The sequence below is a fragment of the Agelaius tricolor genome, unplaced genomic scaffold (assembly GCF_023055355.1).
Source record: "Agelaius tricolor isolate 1412-34295 unplaced genomic scaffold, bAgeTri1.0.p SCAF_6, whole genome shotgun sequence".
In the NCBI taxonomy this organism is placed as follows: domain Eukaryota; kingdom Metazoa; phylum Chordata; class Aves; order Passeriformes; family Icteridae; genus Agelaius; species Agelaius tricolor.
In genome coordinates this window covers 35,291,604-35,310,043 of record NW_027269266.1, presented here as the reverse complement: position 1 = coordinate 35,310,043, position 18,440 = coordinate 35,291,604, and the positions used below count along the sequence as shown (strand labels likewise).

At 39.5% G+C, this 18,440-nt stretch overlaps 1 protein-coding gene across 9 annotated transcripts in view; it reads right to left on the bottom strand.

The window, feature by feature from the left end:
• The window catches only part of KAT2B (lysine acetyltransferase 2B), a 40,722-nt gene that overhangs the window by 12,671 nt on the left and 9,611 nt on the right, over positions 1-18,440 (bottom strand). For all 9 annotated transcript variants that reach the window (XR_011679562.1, XR_011679561.1, XR_011679563.1 and 6 more), the window contains exons 3-10: positions 13,165-13,310; positions 12,533-12,622; positions 10,622-10,803; positions 8,123-8,314; positions 5,611-5,717; positions 4,901-5,026; positions 3,334-3,470; positions 1,354-1,562 (exon numbers count right to left, since the gene is read on the bottom strand). Coding sequence is in view for 6 of the 9 variants with exons in the window: in XM_071429318.1 (XP_071285419.1) it covers positions 1,354-1,562; positions 3,334-3,470; positions 4,901-5,026; positions 5,611-5,717; positions 8,123-8,314; positions 10,622-10,803; positions 12,533-12,622; positions 13,165-13,310 (1,189 nt within the window). In the remaining 3 variants the exon portion in view is untranslated. The remainder of the gene's footprint in view (positions 1-1,353; positions 1,563-3,333; positions 3,471-4,900; positions 5,027-5,610; positions 5,718-8,122; positions 8,315-10,621; positions 10,804-12,532; positions 12,623-13,164; positions 13,311-18,440) is intronic.

The window sequence follows — 18,440 nt, the reverse complement described above, 5'->3', positions numbered from 1 at the left end:
GTTTCACCCTGGCTGGATGCCAGCTGCCCACCAAAGCTGCTGTATAACTCCTCAGCTGGACAGGGTAGACAAAATGTAATGAAAGACTCATGAGTTGAGGTAAGAGCAGGAAGAAATAGTTCAACAATTACCACCACAGGCCAAACAGACTTCACTTGGGGAAATTAGCTGAATTTATTACCAATCAAAATCAGAGCAGGATGACAGAAAGTAAAACAAATCCTAGACCTACCTTTCCCCTCCTCCTTCCTGATTCTCTACAGTCTCTCCCAAGCAGTGCAGGGGGGTGGGGAATGGGGTTATGGTCAGCTCACCACATGCTGTCTATGTCACAGTTTCCTCCTCAGGCAGAGGAGTTTTTCCCCTGCTCCAGTGTGGGGTCCCTCCCATGGGCTACAGTCCTTCAGGAACTGCAGTGGCACGGGTCCCTTTCCATAGAGACACAAGTCCTGCCAGCAAAGCTGTTCAGGCAGGTAGTGTGGGCAACTCTCTTCACAGGTCACAGGATCTGCCAGGAGGCTGCTCCAGGGTGGGCTTCCCACAGGGCCACAGCTTTCCTTCAGGCATCCACCTCCTCCAGCATGGGGCTCCTTCACAGGCTGCAGAGGGACGCGAGCCTCCCCAGGGCGTTCACCATGGAAGGGTAAACTGCTGGAGCAGTTCATGGAGAACTGCAGCTTGTGGGAAGGACCCATGTTGGAGAAGTTCATGGAGAACTGTTTGTCATGGGAGGGACCCCATACTGGAGCAGGGAGAGAGTGTGGGAAGTCGTTCCCTGCAGAGGAAGAAGCAGCAGACACCACATGGGAACTGAGTGTGGCCTCCATTCCCCATCCCCCAGCACTGTTTGGGGGAAGAAGGCAGAGAATCATGAATGCAGCTAAGCTTAGGAAGAAGGGACATGGGGCAAAAATATTAAGATGTAGTTTTTATTTTCTCATTATCCTATTCTGATTTGATTTGTAAAAAATTAAAGTAATTTCATCAAGTTGAGTCTATTTTGCCTGTGGTAGTTATCAGTGAGTGATCACTCCTTGTCCTTCTATCCAAGAATTTTGTACTTTGTCTCCCCTGTCCAGCTGAGGAGGGGAGCAATAGAGCAGGTTTTGTGGAAATCTGGCATCCAGCCAACGTCAACCCATCACGGACCCACAACAAGAAGCCACTTATTATTAATACAGCCACCAAGATGGCACTTGGGTACAACCCAATTAGATTGACCAGGAGTTATGAGGGCTTGAAAAGATGGCAAAAGTGTAGCAGAGGCAGAGCTGCTCTCCACCCCTCCTCTGCTGCAAACAGCACCAGACTCCCTCTGCCTCACAGGGCAGCCCCCTGTCCAAGGATACCCACGGATCAAAGACCAAGCGGGTGATGTATTCTTTCGGCATCCGAGGCAGCTGATGGGAGAACACGTTCTGCAAACCAACCAGCCACATCATGATCTTCTTGTTGGGCTTCTGGTTCAGAGAGTTGCCAACCACGTGGAATTCAATCACCCCCCTGCGCTCCTCCAGCCTCGCTGCCTCGTCCCGGGCCGAGTGTGCTGAGAGGAAGTTGGTCTGCACCACAAAAACGAGGAACAAAATCACAGTTTTGAGATTTCACATCCTCTGACAGAACAGCTTTAATGAACAAACAAATAAACCCCACTCTCTTTTTCCAACAGAACTGCCAATGACTGCCTTTGTAATGTAGCTTTGCAGAAGGGCCACGTTCAAATAAGACAGATGTAAGTCTACTCTACAGTCTACAAGGGCCAACCTGAATTTATATTGATACAGATTAGATAACAACAACAATGGTTATGACTCAAAAACTTCCAAAACCCCTTGAGGGATAGCACACATCCAGCTGAAGCCTATGCCACTAAGTCTTCATATTTGCTTTACTCTTATCCAGCTCGGGCATGACTTGTGGATTCGCCTAAACATACTGCAAATCACACATTTCAATGGCAGCACAGGAAAAGTAGGTCTTTTTCATTTTATTGGTGCTTTCCCCTATCTCTGCCACTACTGTAAGAGCCTAAAAAAAAGATTTCAATTCCTACAGAATTTGCTGTTACATATCTAGCAATTGCATCTATATATCTAAATGCAGATTAAATTAATACAGGAAATGTATTTAGCTTATTTTTTTCAAGATCATTTTACAATGCCAAAACATCTCTGTATGCACATACTGTTTACTTTTTTGAGCAAAGTTTGGCTGCTGGGTTTCTAGTCACTGCCAGCCCCAACAGCCAGGCTGGCACAGCATTTGTAATATGCAGAGCCATCAGTCACAGTGCATAGTTTGAATAAGAAATGTAGGTGGTTCCAAATCTTCAGCAGTTTCTAGCTAAATCTTGGCAAATGAGCTGCTGGCAAAACATAGCCTGGCAGAGAGAACAGAAGGAGGAAAAGCCAGCCAAGGAAAAAAAAGTGCAATTCTGTGCATGGCACAATTCCGCAATTCTGTTTGTTTTTCTCTTCCAGCCGAAAAAAAAAAGAGCAACTGGGGAAGACAGAGCAAATAACTCTTTAGATCAGTTTCTGCACCAGAGAGAGGTTTTTACTTTGGATCTTTCATTCTGTTGCAATACTTGAACCCTATTTTACCTTAACAAATCACCTTTTTTTAACCTTAACAAATTTTTTATTTAAAAATTTAAAAAAAATTTAAGGTAAAAAAATTTAAGGTTAAACTGCTGGAGCAGCCTGTGAAGAACTGCAGCTTGTGGGAAGGACCCATGTTGGAGAAGTTCATGGAGAACTGTCTGTCATGAGAGGGACCCCATACTGGAGCAGGGAGAGAGTGTGGGAAGTCCTTCCCTGGGGAGGAAGAAGCAGACACCACAATGGGAACTGACTGTGGCCCCATTCCCCATCCCCCAGCACTGTTTGGGGGAGAAGGCAGAGAATCATGAATGCAGCTAAGCTTGAGAAGAAGGGAGGCATGGGGCAAAGGTATTTTAAGATATAGTTTTTTATTTTCTCATTATCCTATTCTGATTTGATTTGTAAAAATCTGTTAAGGTTAAAAAAATTTGCCTTTTTAAACCATTCTGTAACAAAAGCACCTTGCAGAATAACCTGAGCTCTATGTTCTTACTATCAATAGTTCACAAGTCTCTTTCTTAACTGCACACAACACATTAAAAAACTGTAGAACTATTTTTCATGTTTATGATGTATTTCACCAGTATTTTTTGTTCACCAAATCATACCCTTTCAAAGTCTATTTTTCTTGACAGGACTTTTAGCTTATCACATTCTATCCATGTGGAACATTTACTAAGAACAGACCATTCACAAACAGACCATTTGCAACACCAAGCCTATATCTCACCTCTGGCCCAAGCATTGCTGTAGGATCTGTAATTGTTGACATTACTTCATTGATTAACTCAATAGGGATATCTCCTACAACCCTTGGTCTCTTTGAATCCTCCAGAGAATAGGGTTCATTATTTTTTCTCTTTTCCCCTATAAAACAAAACTCAGACAAATTAGAATTTACCAAAATGTCACAAACAAGCACTATGAAGTCTAGCACTTCTGTCATATCCTGTAGTTTATATGAAAAGTTTGAGGTTAGGGTTTTTTTGTTGTTTTTGTTTGTTTCTTGGTGGTTTTTTATACCTATAGACAAAGAGAAAGAAAAATAAATGAAATCTGGAAAATATTTATCACTTCTCAATTTCCACTTTGCATTGGGGTATTAGCATGAAGCAGGAAAAATATACCTCTCCTTCCACTACACCTCTGTGAATTCACAGTTAAACCATTTGCTTTTTCTTTTTCTTCAAAATCCTCTGCATGGAACCTCTGTGCAACTGTCTGGGAAGATCAGTGCTCAATACACAAATTGCAATGCCTATTTCTTGATAACACAAAATCCCCCTTTTAGGATTCACTGGAACTGAGTATCCATCATATAATTCTTTCACCTCTTCTAAAACCAAGCAGCACATACAGTATGATGTGTCATACCTATTAAAAAATCCATATAAAATTTCCAAATCAAAATTTACCAAGTTAATAATTAACTGCCCTACTGACTGCAGAGCCACATGTATTATACAGCAAAAGAAACTAGTTAAATTCATAGAAGTACAGTCCACCAAGGACTAGCAGAGGTACAGCAACAGAGATCCAGCTGCTAGCTCAGGATTATCCCACTCATTCCCACTTCTGAGGGACAAGTTGAGAAATGACCTCATGGAAAACTGCAGTTTAGGAGCTGCCCTAAGTTTCTCTGTAGTGAACACTGAGACTCAAAATTGACTTTGGTTTTGGTTTTTCTGCTTCGTTGAGGACTCACTTTACATAAGCTTGGGATCATCTCTCTGACCTAGCAACCTCTCTTGACAGGCTCATTAATCCTAAGATGTTTGAAAAAGGATTTATTAGGAGAATTTATGCATCCACCAACTCTTTTCCTTATAAGGGTTTTTCTTCTCTTTGACCTAACCTCAATTCAGGTTTTAAATTTAACCTAGTTGGTCTGTCTGTGTTTTTCTTCACTGCTCAAATGTATGCATTTTCAGTACCTTGAAAGATTGAAAAACCCAAATGTGATGGCTCCTTCTACTCCACCATTATTTAAATGAAACCTCTCCTCATGGCTTATAATAGATGTACTCCAAAGAAAGTATTTTTCAAAAACCTCTGACACCACCAGACCTGTCCCCATTTTAATTTAATTTAAACAAACCAATTGGTTTTTGTTGCAAATACAGTTGTGATTTTTGTTAGTTAAACATTACCATAGTGGAGAAAAAGGTATGTCTGTGTAAATCTTTCAGCAAAAACACCTCAAGTTTGCTAATGTAGAGTGAAGGCAAAGGTTACCATTTACTGCAACTACCGATAATATGAACAGAAGTCAAAAGGCAAGGCTCCTTGTCCATTACCTAAGTTTGGGTCAAGGGCAGAAGAAACTTTACAAGCTGGACTCATATTCCCACTGTTGGATTGCTCCAGAGATGAAGGACTTGCACTGTATGCAACAGATCTTGCAACAGGAGGCGGACTGATAACTGCAGTGACATAAAAAACAAACAAGAAAAAATCAGGTCACGGAACGCATTCTGGTGCTGCTGGAAACACTGTCACAAAGACGGACACCCACCACCCAAAAAGTAACAGTGAACACTGTGCAACAGAGCAGTGCCACCAGTTCCCAAGTAGAGCTTTATCTCAGTGTATTTTTCTAAACTGAATTCTACCTAAGGAGGGACTGCTGGATAACAGGGATTGCAAACATCAGGCTTCATTAGTTCGCAGTGCTGAGCAGAAGCTAAGAAAACAAACTTCTTTCACATACCTGCCAAGCCTGCTGGCATTTAGCTTCATGAAAAGGTTTTTTGTAGGGCTCTATTGAAAAGCAAAAACTCATAATTCAGCTCCATCTATCCAATTTAGAGTGCTCTAAGACTGGTTGGACAAATCAAACTCAAAAAAGGGAGAAGCTGTTTCACCAATTAAGAGAACGAAACTATTATTTTAAAAGGTCACAGACTAACATCTCTCTCTCTCTAATATATATATTTAAAAAGCCCCACATTAGTTCTAAATCACGCAGTTTTTTCATTTGTGTTACCCACCACTAAATGCAAATTACCTGTCTGGATTCCCAGCTGGCCAGTTCTGGAACTGGACACCATGAAATCCTGATCCCAAATAGGAGAATTCTGGCTGTACACTTCTTCTTCCAGCATAGACAGAAACCTAGGTACAAAACCAGGCAAAATAGCAACTAATGGGATAATTTCAAACAGGTTCTTTTTCAAAATAAGCATTGCAATGTTTTTAAATTAAAAACATTACTAAGTCAGCAAGAAAATGCTGTTGGCCAATGCTATTAAAAAAACCCCATATATGCAAAAATCACAAGCCAGAGTAGACATGAAGTATCATAATTCAGTAGAGTGCTTTCACTTACTTAACCTTACCTCTGATTACAAGCAAGTAATCTAATTTGCAAGTGCAGAAAGAGACAGTTACAAACTACTTTTACAGAAAAAAGAGAAATGAGAAAAAATGAGAAAGCTATGAGTTGATTGATGTTATACAATGATGGCACAATATGTCTGTTTTGATAAATCAGTATTTTGCAGATGCATTTGCTTTCTGCCTTTGATAGAATCCCAATGTTACTAACAATGCTCTTAGGAAGATATTTTCATTCCTCTAGGTGTCCTACTGTAACTTTTAATTGCATGTTTGTGGTTGCATAACAGTATTTTTAACCTTCCTTTGGTACAGCTACAGAAACAGCACAATGTTAAACCTCTCTCAGCATTATTGAATTCCACAGATCAGACTCTCCAGCATCCTCACCCTCTCAGGGCTGATACACCAATTCCCTCCCAGCAGCAAGACAGCTGTTTATCCTATGTTGCACAAAAGGGGTTTTCAGGCCAGAAGTTGACCTGGCACTTTTCTACTCTCTGGAGCCATCTATATGTATAAAAATTCTTCAGCTAAAACCAACAGGACTGCTGAGTAAAACTTCCTTGAACAGGATAGGGATTTTCAGGATCAAGTCAAGACTCTTGTACTGTACATATAGGACAGCCATACCTAAGCAATGTGCAGGGTTTGCTGCTCTCTGTACAGCTGATAATGGCTAAAAAGTTTGTAACAGTGACCTGACCATCTATGAAAGAGCAGAAGGACAAATTCAACTTTAGCCAAAGCTCCGTTTCCAGGCAGCACAGAGGCTCTGCCTTCAGCCCCATTAGCCACTCCTTCCTAGGTATGCACAGACACAACCCCTGGGTGCTCCTTTTGCCCAAAAGGAGACACAGGGCAGAGGAGAGCCCTGTGCCAATGCCAGGCTCCATGCTCTGAGACACAGGTCCTCTGCAGGGCTCACTCAGAACAATGCCAGAGGAAAGACAAATGCTTCAGATAAGTACAGCCCATGAAAGATTTAAAACGTTATTCATACTTCCCACAGATCATCTGCAAACAGTACTTGTCTTTTTTCCCCCAGCAGAATATCAAAAGGAATTGCAGTGAATAATAATGCTTTTCAAATTACTGCAAAAGGCTTTAAAAGGCAGTGGAAACAGGGGCATATGCACAACTGCTTCCTCCACAAATCTGCTCCTTGCATCAATGGGATGTCAAGTCCTTTTCTATATCTGTTTCAGGGCCTGTATCCACTCTACCCCAAAGATACTGTACATTTTTCAAAGTGGTAAAATAAGTTATTAATTATAGGAGGAGCAACAAATCCTGGCTCTACTCAGCTTAGGAAAGTTCATGTTGTTCTTCATTCCCCTGAGCTCATCTTCTGGCCCAACACAGTAGCTTTCATAGATAGCATCAGTGCCACCAGTCTTCTGTAGGTTCAGTTCATTTGTTGTTAGGAGGGACAGGCTTTTAAAGTATGACTTGGAGAACCAACCTACCCTTGTAAAATAAGGATATATTTAAAGTGATACACTATTTTAACAGGAATTCATTACAATGAATGATCCTGTCATCATCACTACCCCTCTTTACCACCAGTAAAATGTTTGAAATTAATGACTGTCAAAGTTGAGCAATATGTATGTTTCAATACCTCTATTGATAATTATTGCTGTTTTATTGTAAGAGATTGTCATCAACATTCCAGTACTGGAAAAGATACTCACTATGAAATTTATGAGTTTAGAATTCAATGATGTAGTTTTATACTGACTCCTCTCTAATAACCCCATCTCTTCTGGGGGTAGGGTGACTACTTTGTTTACTATTACAATGCTGAATTAAACTGAAATTATTATAAACTCTGTTCAACACTGCCCCTTTTTTAGTGTTCCATCACCAAAGCAGATGTGAGAATGTTTTTGGAGGTCCATTGTTTCCAAGGACTACAGAAAAAGAAAGTAATTGACCTACAATACCTGCTAACAGGAAACCAGTACAATCCCCCAGCAATATGAATAATCCTAGGACAAAACAAAGCAAGCAGTTGTGTACATAAAATACACTAATCTAAGTTATGGCAGTAAAGAAAGCTGCAGTATCTAGTTGCTACTGAATAAAAAGATAAATTATTTTAAGCTGCAGGTAATTTCTCCCTTTCCACAATGAAGTTGCTGGTTAACTGTGAATGCAGGCACATTGTGACCCCTTACTTTGGAAAATGAGTGAGGATTAGTGTTCGTTTTTCTTGAGGAAGCTTGTCTTTTTCTTGCCTGGCCTGCTCCAGCAGTTGTCGTCTCATTACAGTAAAAACAGAGCGAAGCAACGTCCTACCAAAAACCTGGGTGGTTTCATACCGAGGTAGACTGTCACAAAACTGAGGGACATTGCAGTAACAAAGCCACCTGTAAAGAGGAAAAAGCCAGATACTTATCACCATCTAACATATGACTTAATGCAGTAAAACCACTAGCCACATCATTTATAATGCAGCTGAGAGCTATATGACTGTATAAATCAGTTCCACTACAAGGCTGGACAGAGTTGAGCAGCATTTATATTGCCCAGTTTTTACAGAAATGACAACCAAGTACTTTTAAGTTTCCATATATTATTTTTCCCTGCAGTCTAGTTACACAAAGTAGTCTTGTTCCAGACAATAATCATAGATTACAGACAATTCATGGGTATGTCAGGGATTCTCCCCACAGCTCATCCATTCACCCTCACACATCTCCTGCCTCTGACTCCAAAGACCCTCAGCACAGCCTGTTTTACCCTCTAAACTTTTACCTTTCCCCACATAGGGGCCAAATGGGTGACACTTGTAACTAGCTCCATCCCAATCCAGCTGGATTCCTGCCCTGGTCTTCCACCAGTTGGCTTCTTCCCATCATACCCTGCCTTGTTACTCTTTCATTACCAGTCTCTCCATCCATAATAAACTTTGCATTGAGGAAAATTACAGCATGTCATGTTTCTTTTCTAAGAAAAGAAATTATGGTACCAAAGAGATAACTCAGGAGCACACTGCCAATGTACATCACAATATCTGTTAATTCTATAAACAAGATTTTGATATCTGTGTAAGTGAACAGTCATTGGAATCTGGAGCTTTAGCAGAATCAGACCACAACCACTATGAAAGCTCCAGCAATGAAAAGAAAATATTAGGAATTGGATGCAAACATACTGTGCTGGATCTTGCACACATTTCCTCATCCAGACCCAAAGTACAGCCTGTCTCGAAATGTTCTCCCAAACTCTTGTGCCTTAATCTTTGCAAACATGTGTTGCAAAAGACTTGTGAGATAGAGCTGTTCACAGACTTCTACTCCCTGTTCTTGGCTGATAAAGCACAGCTCTCAAAACACAAGAATGCATGTGAAACTCTGATACAGTTTCATTCAAATCCTCAGGTTCTCAAATGAAATCGGTGACTGCAAAAATTCAGGTGTGCCCATGGTGCCCAGCAGCACCCTGAGCAATGCCTCAGACAACACAGAGAAGAGAAGCTCACAATAACAAGTGAGATTTGGTGGGAAGAGCACTTTGGGTCATGGGGGGACCTTAGGGGCTGTGGGCGGGATAGTTTGAGAAAACACAAGTGACAAAATAATTAACAACAAAAAGCCACCAACCAGAACCAAATAGCTATAGAGTCCTAATAAAAATTAACTCCTACTACCCCTGGCTGACACCACTTATGAAAACAAATGGAGGTCAAACACCCACCAAACATGGTCTTAGGAGCACCATGGATTACAAGTGTCCTTTATGGTGACAGGACATCTGGGTCAGACACAGCACAGACTGCTCTGTCACCAGCCAGAGTCTCAACTCACAGCAGGTGTGCTGCTGCTCTCCATGGAGAGGAGGTGTGTGAGAGGAAAGGCCACCAGGAAAGCAGCCAGAAGGTGGTGCTCACCCTGGGCCACCCGGGGCACTCCTGGGAACAGTGTGCTGACACAGGTTAACTACCTGCTGCCTGACCTGCAGGACCCTGAACTGCTCTCACTGAACTGCTCACTGAAAAAGGCACTGCACTACTCCTCTGAGAAAAAGAAAATAAATAGAGACATGTCTTTTTATCCTAGCTCTTCATCCTCCAGTGACTCAGTTATTCCTTTAAATTCTAACAATGCATTAAATGGTCATAACAAGAACTATAATTTTAAGGAACCTAGTAATATCTGTTCCTCATTTAGCATTCAAGCACTTGCAAAATTAGTTTGATTTTTCAACTCCTCTGTGATTTGGTTTCAAACAGTGATGCTTTACAATACTAAATGTTATCTTTTCTCTTTTTCTTTTTTAAGTTGAATAATAAATAGGGAACTTACACGAGGCTCAAATGTTAAGACCGAGAGCACTTCACAAACACAGACCTTGCAGAAGCATTGTTAGATACAAATGTTCCAGCCTCTACTCCCCATTCTTGGAGAGTAGAGGCTGGAACACTCTGTCCAAGTGTTCCAGCCTCTTCTTTCCAAGTAGAGTAAGAGGCTCTAGAGATAAGAGCATATCTTTCAAGACCCAAGGATGCAAGTGAAACTGATATAGTCTCACTAAAACCCTTAGGTTGTCATGTTAAATCCATGGCTGCAAGAATGCACAAGGTCCGTCTATGGCATAAAGATACTGGTGTATTCCTGAAGTTTGTACATGCCCTATTTGTAAGGAAGTCTCCCAACAAGCAGAAGCAGCATTACCTGGTATAATTCACTTTATACCCTGCAATATCATCATTGGGTGATCTCAGTCTTCTCTGAGAAGGTGTCTCCAGGTGCCAGTAGTTAATGCGGTTCAGAAACATTTTAGCCAGTTCCACTATTGTCTGCCTTTCCTTCGAGGGTAAGTGGCTAAATTTGTACTGCACAAAATTATTCACACCCTGAAAAAGTAAAAAAAAAACAAACTCCATTTAATAATTTAGCCATAAATTTTACAGAAGCATCCTCAAACATTCCTCACTTTATGTTTATCGTGAACTTGCATTGCATGGGAAAGAAAAGAAATATTGGAGACCATGAGCTCCTTGCTTAGCTACTCATGCAGATGCCACAGGCTGGTACCTGTGTACACAGCAGGAGGTACATCCAGGTATTTTCAACCTGCTCTCAGCAGCTGATGGAAAGGAAAAGAAGAAGAAATTCCTTTTTTCTGTCCTTCTCGAAGTCAGTGAACAGAGAAAGCTCTGGTAGGCTTTAATCTATACATAAATCAACTATCATCCTCAAAACTCACCAGCTACTTTTCAATAATGGATAAGGGCTTATGGACTTCTACTTAAGTTTATGTCTGCAAACCATATTTCTTCAAGAAGTCTTAATACTTCACAATCATGTCTCCTCATTGCACTTTGGACACTGTCCAGTTTGAAGAAAAATCTACTGAAGATGATTAAGATGAGTGACTAAAAGTGCTGTAACACATATATTTTATAAACCCATTATAATACTGGGGCTTAGCAAATAATTTTGTTTGATTGAGTGGCTGAGCTGCCAAAAACAGAATTGAAAATACTGGTCTTTTTTAAAGCGAAAATGATTTCAAAGTAAGATGTAACAAGAATTATCCTTTAATCTCTATGCTTTATTTTCTTAAGCATCTTGAACATTATGATGAAATTGACAAAAAATTGCATTGTACAAAACCTTTTTAATAGTGTATTTTAAGGATTAGGAGCTATGGGGGATTACATACACATTTTTTGTTTATAGTCAAACTAAAGGAGAAATTAGAGTGAAGTCTTCTCAGAAATTCTGCAATAAAGTGGTTTGATCTTCCTACACGATAAGAAATGAGAGCTGCAAAGAAATAATTACAACAAGTAACAGCCTTCACATTTAAATTATCCTGCTTAACAATAGAACATCCATTCATCCAGGGATGGGAAAAAATGGAGCTCCTGTTTCAGCGAGGTATGTGAGCCTCTGCACAGTCTCACTGGAGTTCATGGGCCCACTTCTCTGCCAGGAGTGCATACTTAGGAGCTTGCTTAACCAAAAACTGAATTTGTCATATGGTCTTTATCTACTGAGAGTAACAAAAGCCTCAATTGTTCTTTGGTTTCAGCTTTGTTTTTTTCTTGTGTACCCTTTGAAAGAGAAGGCTATGATCTCACTGAATTGGACTGTAACATTTTTCTTGATATACAGAAGGCAAGCTTCATTTTAATATTGTATTTCAAAACTTCAACAGCATTTTTCATCACTTGAAACAAAGAAGGATTAGAACTGCCCACACAAAAGTAGCATTTCAAGTTAATTCTCTAAACCCACAAAAAAAAGTCAGTTTCATTAAAGCCTAAGACCAATGATGAGAAATAGAATACAAATAATGTAACTATTGTACAAACACTAAAAGGAGAACCAAGAGCAATCTCCTATAGCCCCCTATTTGGTCCTGAGCAGAACACAGAAACATCTGCAAAGTGCTTAAAAAATGCCATGTTTTCAAAACCAGTGCTTACATTTACAAAAAGAAAAACAAACCACAAAAAAATCTCAAAACAAACAAAGCCTCTAAGCCCCTACCAAAATAAAATTTAAAAATACATAAATAAACAACAACAAAAAAACCCACCACACACTAACAAAACCCACATTTTGACTCTTTACCTGTTCAATGCTAGGTTTCTCAAATGGGGGACTTTCCAAAGATCCTTCTACTACAGGTTTTCCCATCTGTAAAATGCACTTCCTCAAAAGCTGTTAAAAACACACAAATTTTTAAAAGTTAGTATATTTTCATACAGAGAGTCAATGGAAGTCACAAGGGCACAAGTCACAAGGGCACTGTGAGCAGTGTTGGAATTCTCCTGACTATATACATACATACATATATATATATATATATATATATCTGCTTGTTTAATCACCTGAATTTGTAATTACTAAACTTCCCTGTGAAATCACCTTCTCTGAAATGCGTACAAGAGGCTCCTCTGAGGAAATGCAGGCAGCCTAGTTACCATTCATGTCTACTGACTCTTCCTGGTATGTCAGTGAAGGAGGCTGCAGTTTATACATGGGATTCAGGGTCAGTTCCTCAATCATCTGGATGGCTTTTTGGAGTAAGAATCAGTACATTGCAAGTACCAGACCATCCAGCCCACAATTACTCAGTAGAGAATCATCCTAGAAAAAACTGTCTTGGCAGATAAAGTCAATGCATGCCTGCGTGGCAATGAGATTGGCTTCTGTGTGAGAAAGTGAAAAATCTGAGAAGATACCCCACAAGTTCAGCTTACTTTGAACAGGTAGAAATAAACTTGCTTGGTGTCTGCATCTTCTTCTTTGTGGACACAGGTGAACAGATATTCCACATCCAATACAATCCCCAGGAGCCTGTTCATTTCTTCTTCAGACACATTCTCCAGGTGAGAAACATGAGCAGCTAAAACAAAATGAGAACCCAAACTTGTAAAAGGCTACTGAGAGGACCCATAGTACAAGTATAACCCAGGAGATCTCCAACTAAGCCTTAACTGTAAAGGCACTGATCCTGTAATAACCCACTTTAACAGAACCCATCTTATCAGAGGTAACTGAAACCTGTGTCACATCACAGCAGTTTGTAAAGGTTGACCAGGGGTGGCAACTTCCACAGCAGAGGAATGGCAGCTGCCTGGAATCACATCATCTGTTAACACTTCAGGCTGACTACACAAGTCCTGCTTGTATGAATATGTTGCACTATATAACTACACACATTTTTAACCTAGAGCTATGGATTTGAGACAAGGTTTCTTGACTTAAGAAAATAAATCCAGAATTTCCATAAATTATGTCATCCAGATGTAAGCAGCACCTTATTTCAGGAAGAATGAAAAAACCCAGTTCCAAAAAATGTCTTTTTGTTTTAAACTGGGCATTTTTGGCTAAGTCCCTTGCTTTCATATCATGTAAGATCAAACTGTGCTTTGTGCACACTATATTAACAGAGATTTTGCAGACTGTACATGCTCATTTGTTCATTTCCAAGTGACAAACTCATTGCATTCTTTTATCATCTCCAAAGGTAAATATAGTTCCACATCTGTAATTTTCAAAAGCTTGAGGTTTCTCCCTGTAAAATGGGACACTCATTTCGAGCTCCTTTGAACAACTGGCCCCACGAAGAAGGAAGGCAGTGTAAAACAAAAAGTCAACTCCCAGAAAGAAGATATTTGCATTACAAAAAGCAACGATCTTAGCTGACTCCAGGCCAATGTAGATGGTATGCTTATCCTTTCCTCTGAAAGTACAAGAAAATATCCTTACAAAGAAGGAGAAAAATACTTTTAAGTTTGGGCATATTAGCTTTTTATATTATAGTAAATTGTATCTATATTTACTTCTTAAGATTAACATATTTTTTCAATGGAAATCTGACTCCTTAGTTAGGAAGCTGGTGAGGAAAAATAACACTTAACTTGAAAATGCATTTATTGGCCACGCAGCAAAGATGGTTTGTTTTGAGAAGTTTAGTATGATACCAAAAGGTTTAAATTCAATATCTTTATTTGGCTTCAAGTACAAAGTACACTGTAATGCAGAACTTTAAAAATATGACAGCAACTGTTTCCACTTAAATGAAAATTTATAGTATAGTGTCTTAGTCACATGGCCATCATAAGCTTCCTTTGAGGATAAATATTCTGGGCAGAATAAAATCATTTAACCTCTGTCCTTAAGACAGGTATGAAGGGTTAATATTCCCAGCAGTTTGTCTTGATCATTTGCAAGTAATAAATATCCTTCTAGAAGAGCTTTGCATTAGAAACTGATAACATACCAAAGAAACCTTGCCTTCAACAAATGAATAAAACATCAGCATAAGAAGCCATTTCTATGCAGTTTCCATAACAATACTGAACCTTGACTACTTAGTGGTGTTTAAACATTTCATTAAACTAGAAAATTATTACCTATTCTGTGAATCTAAAAGTTAAGTGTGTTGCCAGCACGTATTTGCCAAAGGGACACTAATGTTTATACACCAGGCCAACAAACTATCTTTATTCAGATGTTCACTGCCCATTCCCAAACTCTGTGGCTGTTAGTAAGTGGTTTATTAAAATTAAAGCTTTGGTACACTGACATCAAATACTGCATCACTCTTGACTAGAGTTACAAGTCCCAATCACGTGCACTGCCCAAGTGGTACACCTTTCCTCAGTTGCTGTTATGCCTAAAAAAAATTTAAATATCTCATGTATAGGTCACTAGGGCATGCACAGAAAAGCAAGCAGAAAGAACAAGGCTCAGCGACAGGAAGACCTGCAACTTCAGCAAGCAAGCACTGGAGTGCACAAATTAGGAACAGTGAAAACACAGATTAACAAGGAATGTGTCCAGCCTATCTTAAAACACTCCAACCAAGAAATACCCAAATATGCTGTGTGAAGGTGCACAGCACGTGGAAACCCAGGGCACTGGGAATATTTCTCTGTCTGCTCTGGAGTGCCCTGACCCCCAGGGGAGCACTGACTTTGACCCTCATTCATGGAGAAAGTTTCCTAGACTTCAAGATCGACTAGAACCCACAAAAGTGTGAAATAGATTATAGAGAGTAGTGTAGGTGTATCACTTGGTGAAAAATTTAGGTTTTGGGATTTTTAGTATGTTGTGGATAGAAGCAAGATGGAGGGCACAGGGTGCTGTCCTGGGTTTCTTCTTCATGCTTCTTCTTCCTTCTCCTTCACGGGTTTGGGTGGCATTTTGTAATTGGGCAGAAAAGTCCGCATTGCAGCCTCTTTGGGATCAGTTATTGGGTTAAAAGGGAAAATAATCTAGGTGTCAGTTCTTAATTGGATAGTTTAGTCTTAAAAGACCTTGGATCAAGAGATAGTTAGCCATTTTGTGCCTTCTAAGGAAAAGTTGCTGAACTCACAGCAGTGAGACTGTTTTACTGATAAGAAATAATAAACACTTGAGTCCAAATATGAACTACTGTCTCAAGTGCCTTCAATCCAGGCCCAGACAAACCAACAACATCAGGAACCAAAGGCAGTGATGGGGGAAAAAAAGAGACTGAATGTATATATGGTGTATTAGCACATTAATTATCTAGTTTTAAAAGTGATTCAAGACTGACAGCATTTGCCAATTAACAAATGCACCCTGCAACACAGGAGAAACAATCAAACAGAAAAGAGTCTCTGACCATGCAACACCTGGTCTTGTGGCTGGTGGACAGTGACTTGTCCCAGCATCTAATCCAGCCACAGTGTTAGAAAATATATCACCCAAATAAAAGAAATATTCATTAAAACAACCACACTGAGTCAAACTGTGGGGCTGAGCACCAAAAGGATGAATATATATGTTGTGGATAAGTAGACAATAATACACACAATCAAATTGATTTATGCACCAAAAGCTGCACTGGCTTGAAGATAAAACAACATCCCTAAAAAGAGACATCTCAAGCAAGATAGTATGTAGGATTGAATTCACCTCTGGATGAAATAAATAAATTCAGAGAAAAAAAAAAGGAAAAAAAAAATCCTCCATTTTTACATCATGTACAGCTTTAAGCAGCATACACCTATATTGCTACTTCAATGGCTTTCTGAGAGGAAAAAGCAGCACAGCTAATGTGAAGCCCACACACCTTGTGGTAAATCTGGTTTTAAAGGTATTCAGCAGAAATACACTAATTTAGAAGAGATGAATAGGAAAATTATCTTGGAAAACACAGGTGAAAGACATATTGTTCCAGTAGTATGAGGAAGCACAGAGCAACTCATTTGAGTTATTTTAAATTAAACATCTTCCTCATTAGCTGCAGTCAGAAGAAGTATTTTCTAAAAAAATACAGTAAACAGTAAATAAAAATACAGTTTCTTCATAGAATACTTTTGCTGGTTTTACAGTTCTGGTTTTCCCTGGTTCCCTGGCTAAAGAATGATTTAATATTATTTAATAGACCAAAACCAGGCCCAGCTTTTAGAAGAGCTGAGCTTTTTCTACAAAATACAAAGCATCCATAAATTCTGCTGAAGAACAGAGAACTGGCAGGCACATCTTGCAAGTTAAAAAAAAAAAAAGAAAGAAAGAAATAGCTCTTTCTTCAAAGGCCGGGACTGAAAGGGACAGGTAACACAAGCCACCCTAACTGCACAAACAGAAGCAGCACAGAGAAGCTGTGTGATGAAAAATTGAAACTAACTTGGCTAAAGTGACTGAATTTTCTGTGATACTATGCATTTGTTAATCTTCTCTTGCAAGCAAACCCAGATATTTGAAATACCAGGAAAAAATCCTGCTGAAAAGCCTAGAAATAAATGACATATAATGAGACCATAAAAAGAGGAGGGAAGAAATAGAAATAAATCCCATGAAATAATAAAAAAAAAAAGTATTCTATTCAAAGGGCAATATCTTTTTCTAAAGTAAAATAATAAATTATCTATTGTGAAGGGTTTTTTAAATTTCTTTTTTTTTTCCATTTTATTGTCCTAAGTTCTGGGCAGCAACAATAATTAAATAGTAAGTGCTTCTTTTGAATTAGTTCTGAATTTTATTTTAGCTGAATTTTTATTCTGTATTTGCCAAGAAGGACATGGATCTATGATGGAGCAAGTTGAGAGGGGGGCAATGAAGGTGATCTGAGGGCTGGAGCACCTCTTCGATGAAGTCAGGCTGAGAGTGTGGGGTTGTTCAGACTGGAGAAGGCTCCAGGGAGATCTTAAAGCAGCTTCCAGGACCCAAAGGTGGCCCCAGGAAAGCCAAAGGGGGACTTTTTCAAGGACATGTAGTGACAGCACAAGGGGTGGTGGCTTTAGAGTGGTTCAGATTAGATTTCAGAAATGGTTTTTTACTTTGAGGGAGGTGGAATACCAGAACAAGTTGCCCAGAGAGGTGATGGATGCCCCGTCCCTGGAAACATCCAAGTTAGAGCTGGTTGGGGCTCAGAGCAATGTGATCTAACAGAAAGTATCCCTGCTGACTCTAGGGGGGCTGGACTAGATCATCTTTAAAAGGTCCCTTCCAACTCAAACTGATTTGTGACTGATATATATACAGAAGCAGCCATCAGCTTTTATTTTGGATAAGTATAAATTCTTAAAATAATAATACAGCGATTCAGCGCTGTTTTTCAGGCTGTGTGGGTAACAAATCATTATTTATTCTAAGTCTGAAAAACAAAACCAAAAACCACAACAGCATTTAACAGTGGATTTTGAGCAGTTGCTTCCAAGACATGCAAGCTGCCTGCACAATAATTCAGACCATGCTAAGATGTACAAACCTAGTTTTATTTTCTGTGACTCAGAAAAGACACAGTTCTTTTTGCAGGTAGGATTAACTGTTTTAGTGATGCTCAAGAATATTTTATACTTGTTCTAAAGTAAGGAAACATAATACAGTCTACAGAGAGAGTCATTCACCTTGTAATGAAGGCAGATAGAGCTATGTAAGGCTAAGGCATGTGTAACACAAAGTATAAAAATTGTTACGAGTAGCTTAATGATACTCTTGCACATTAACAGGTTTGAATGTCGGTGCTGTTAGAAGTTGCACCTTAGCTAGATTTCTT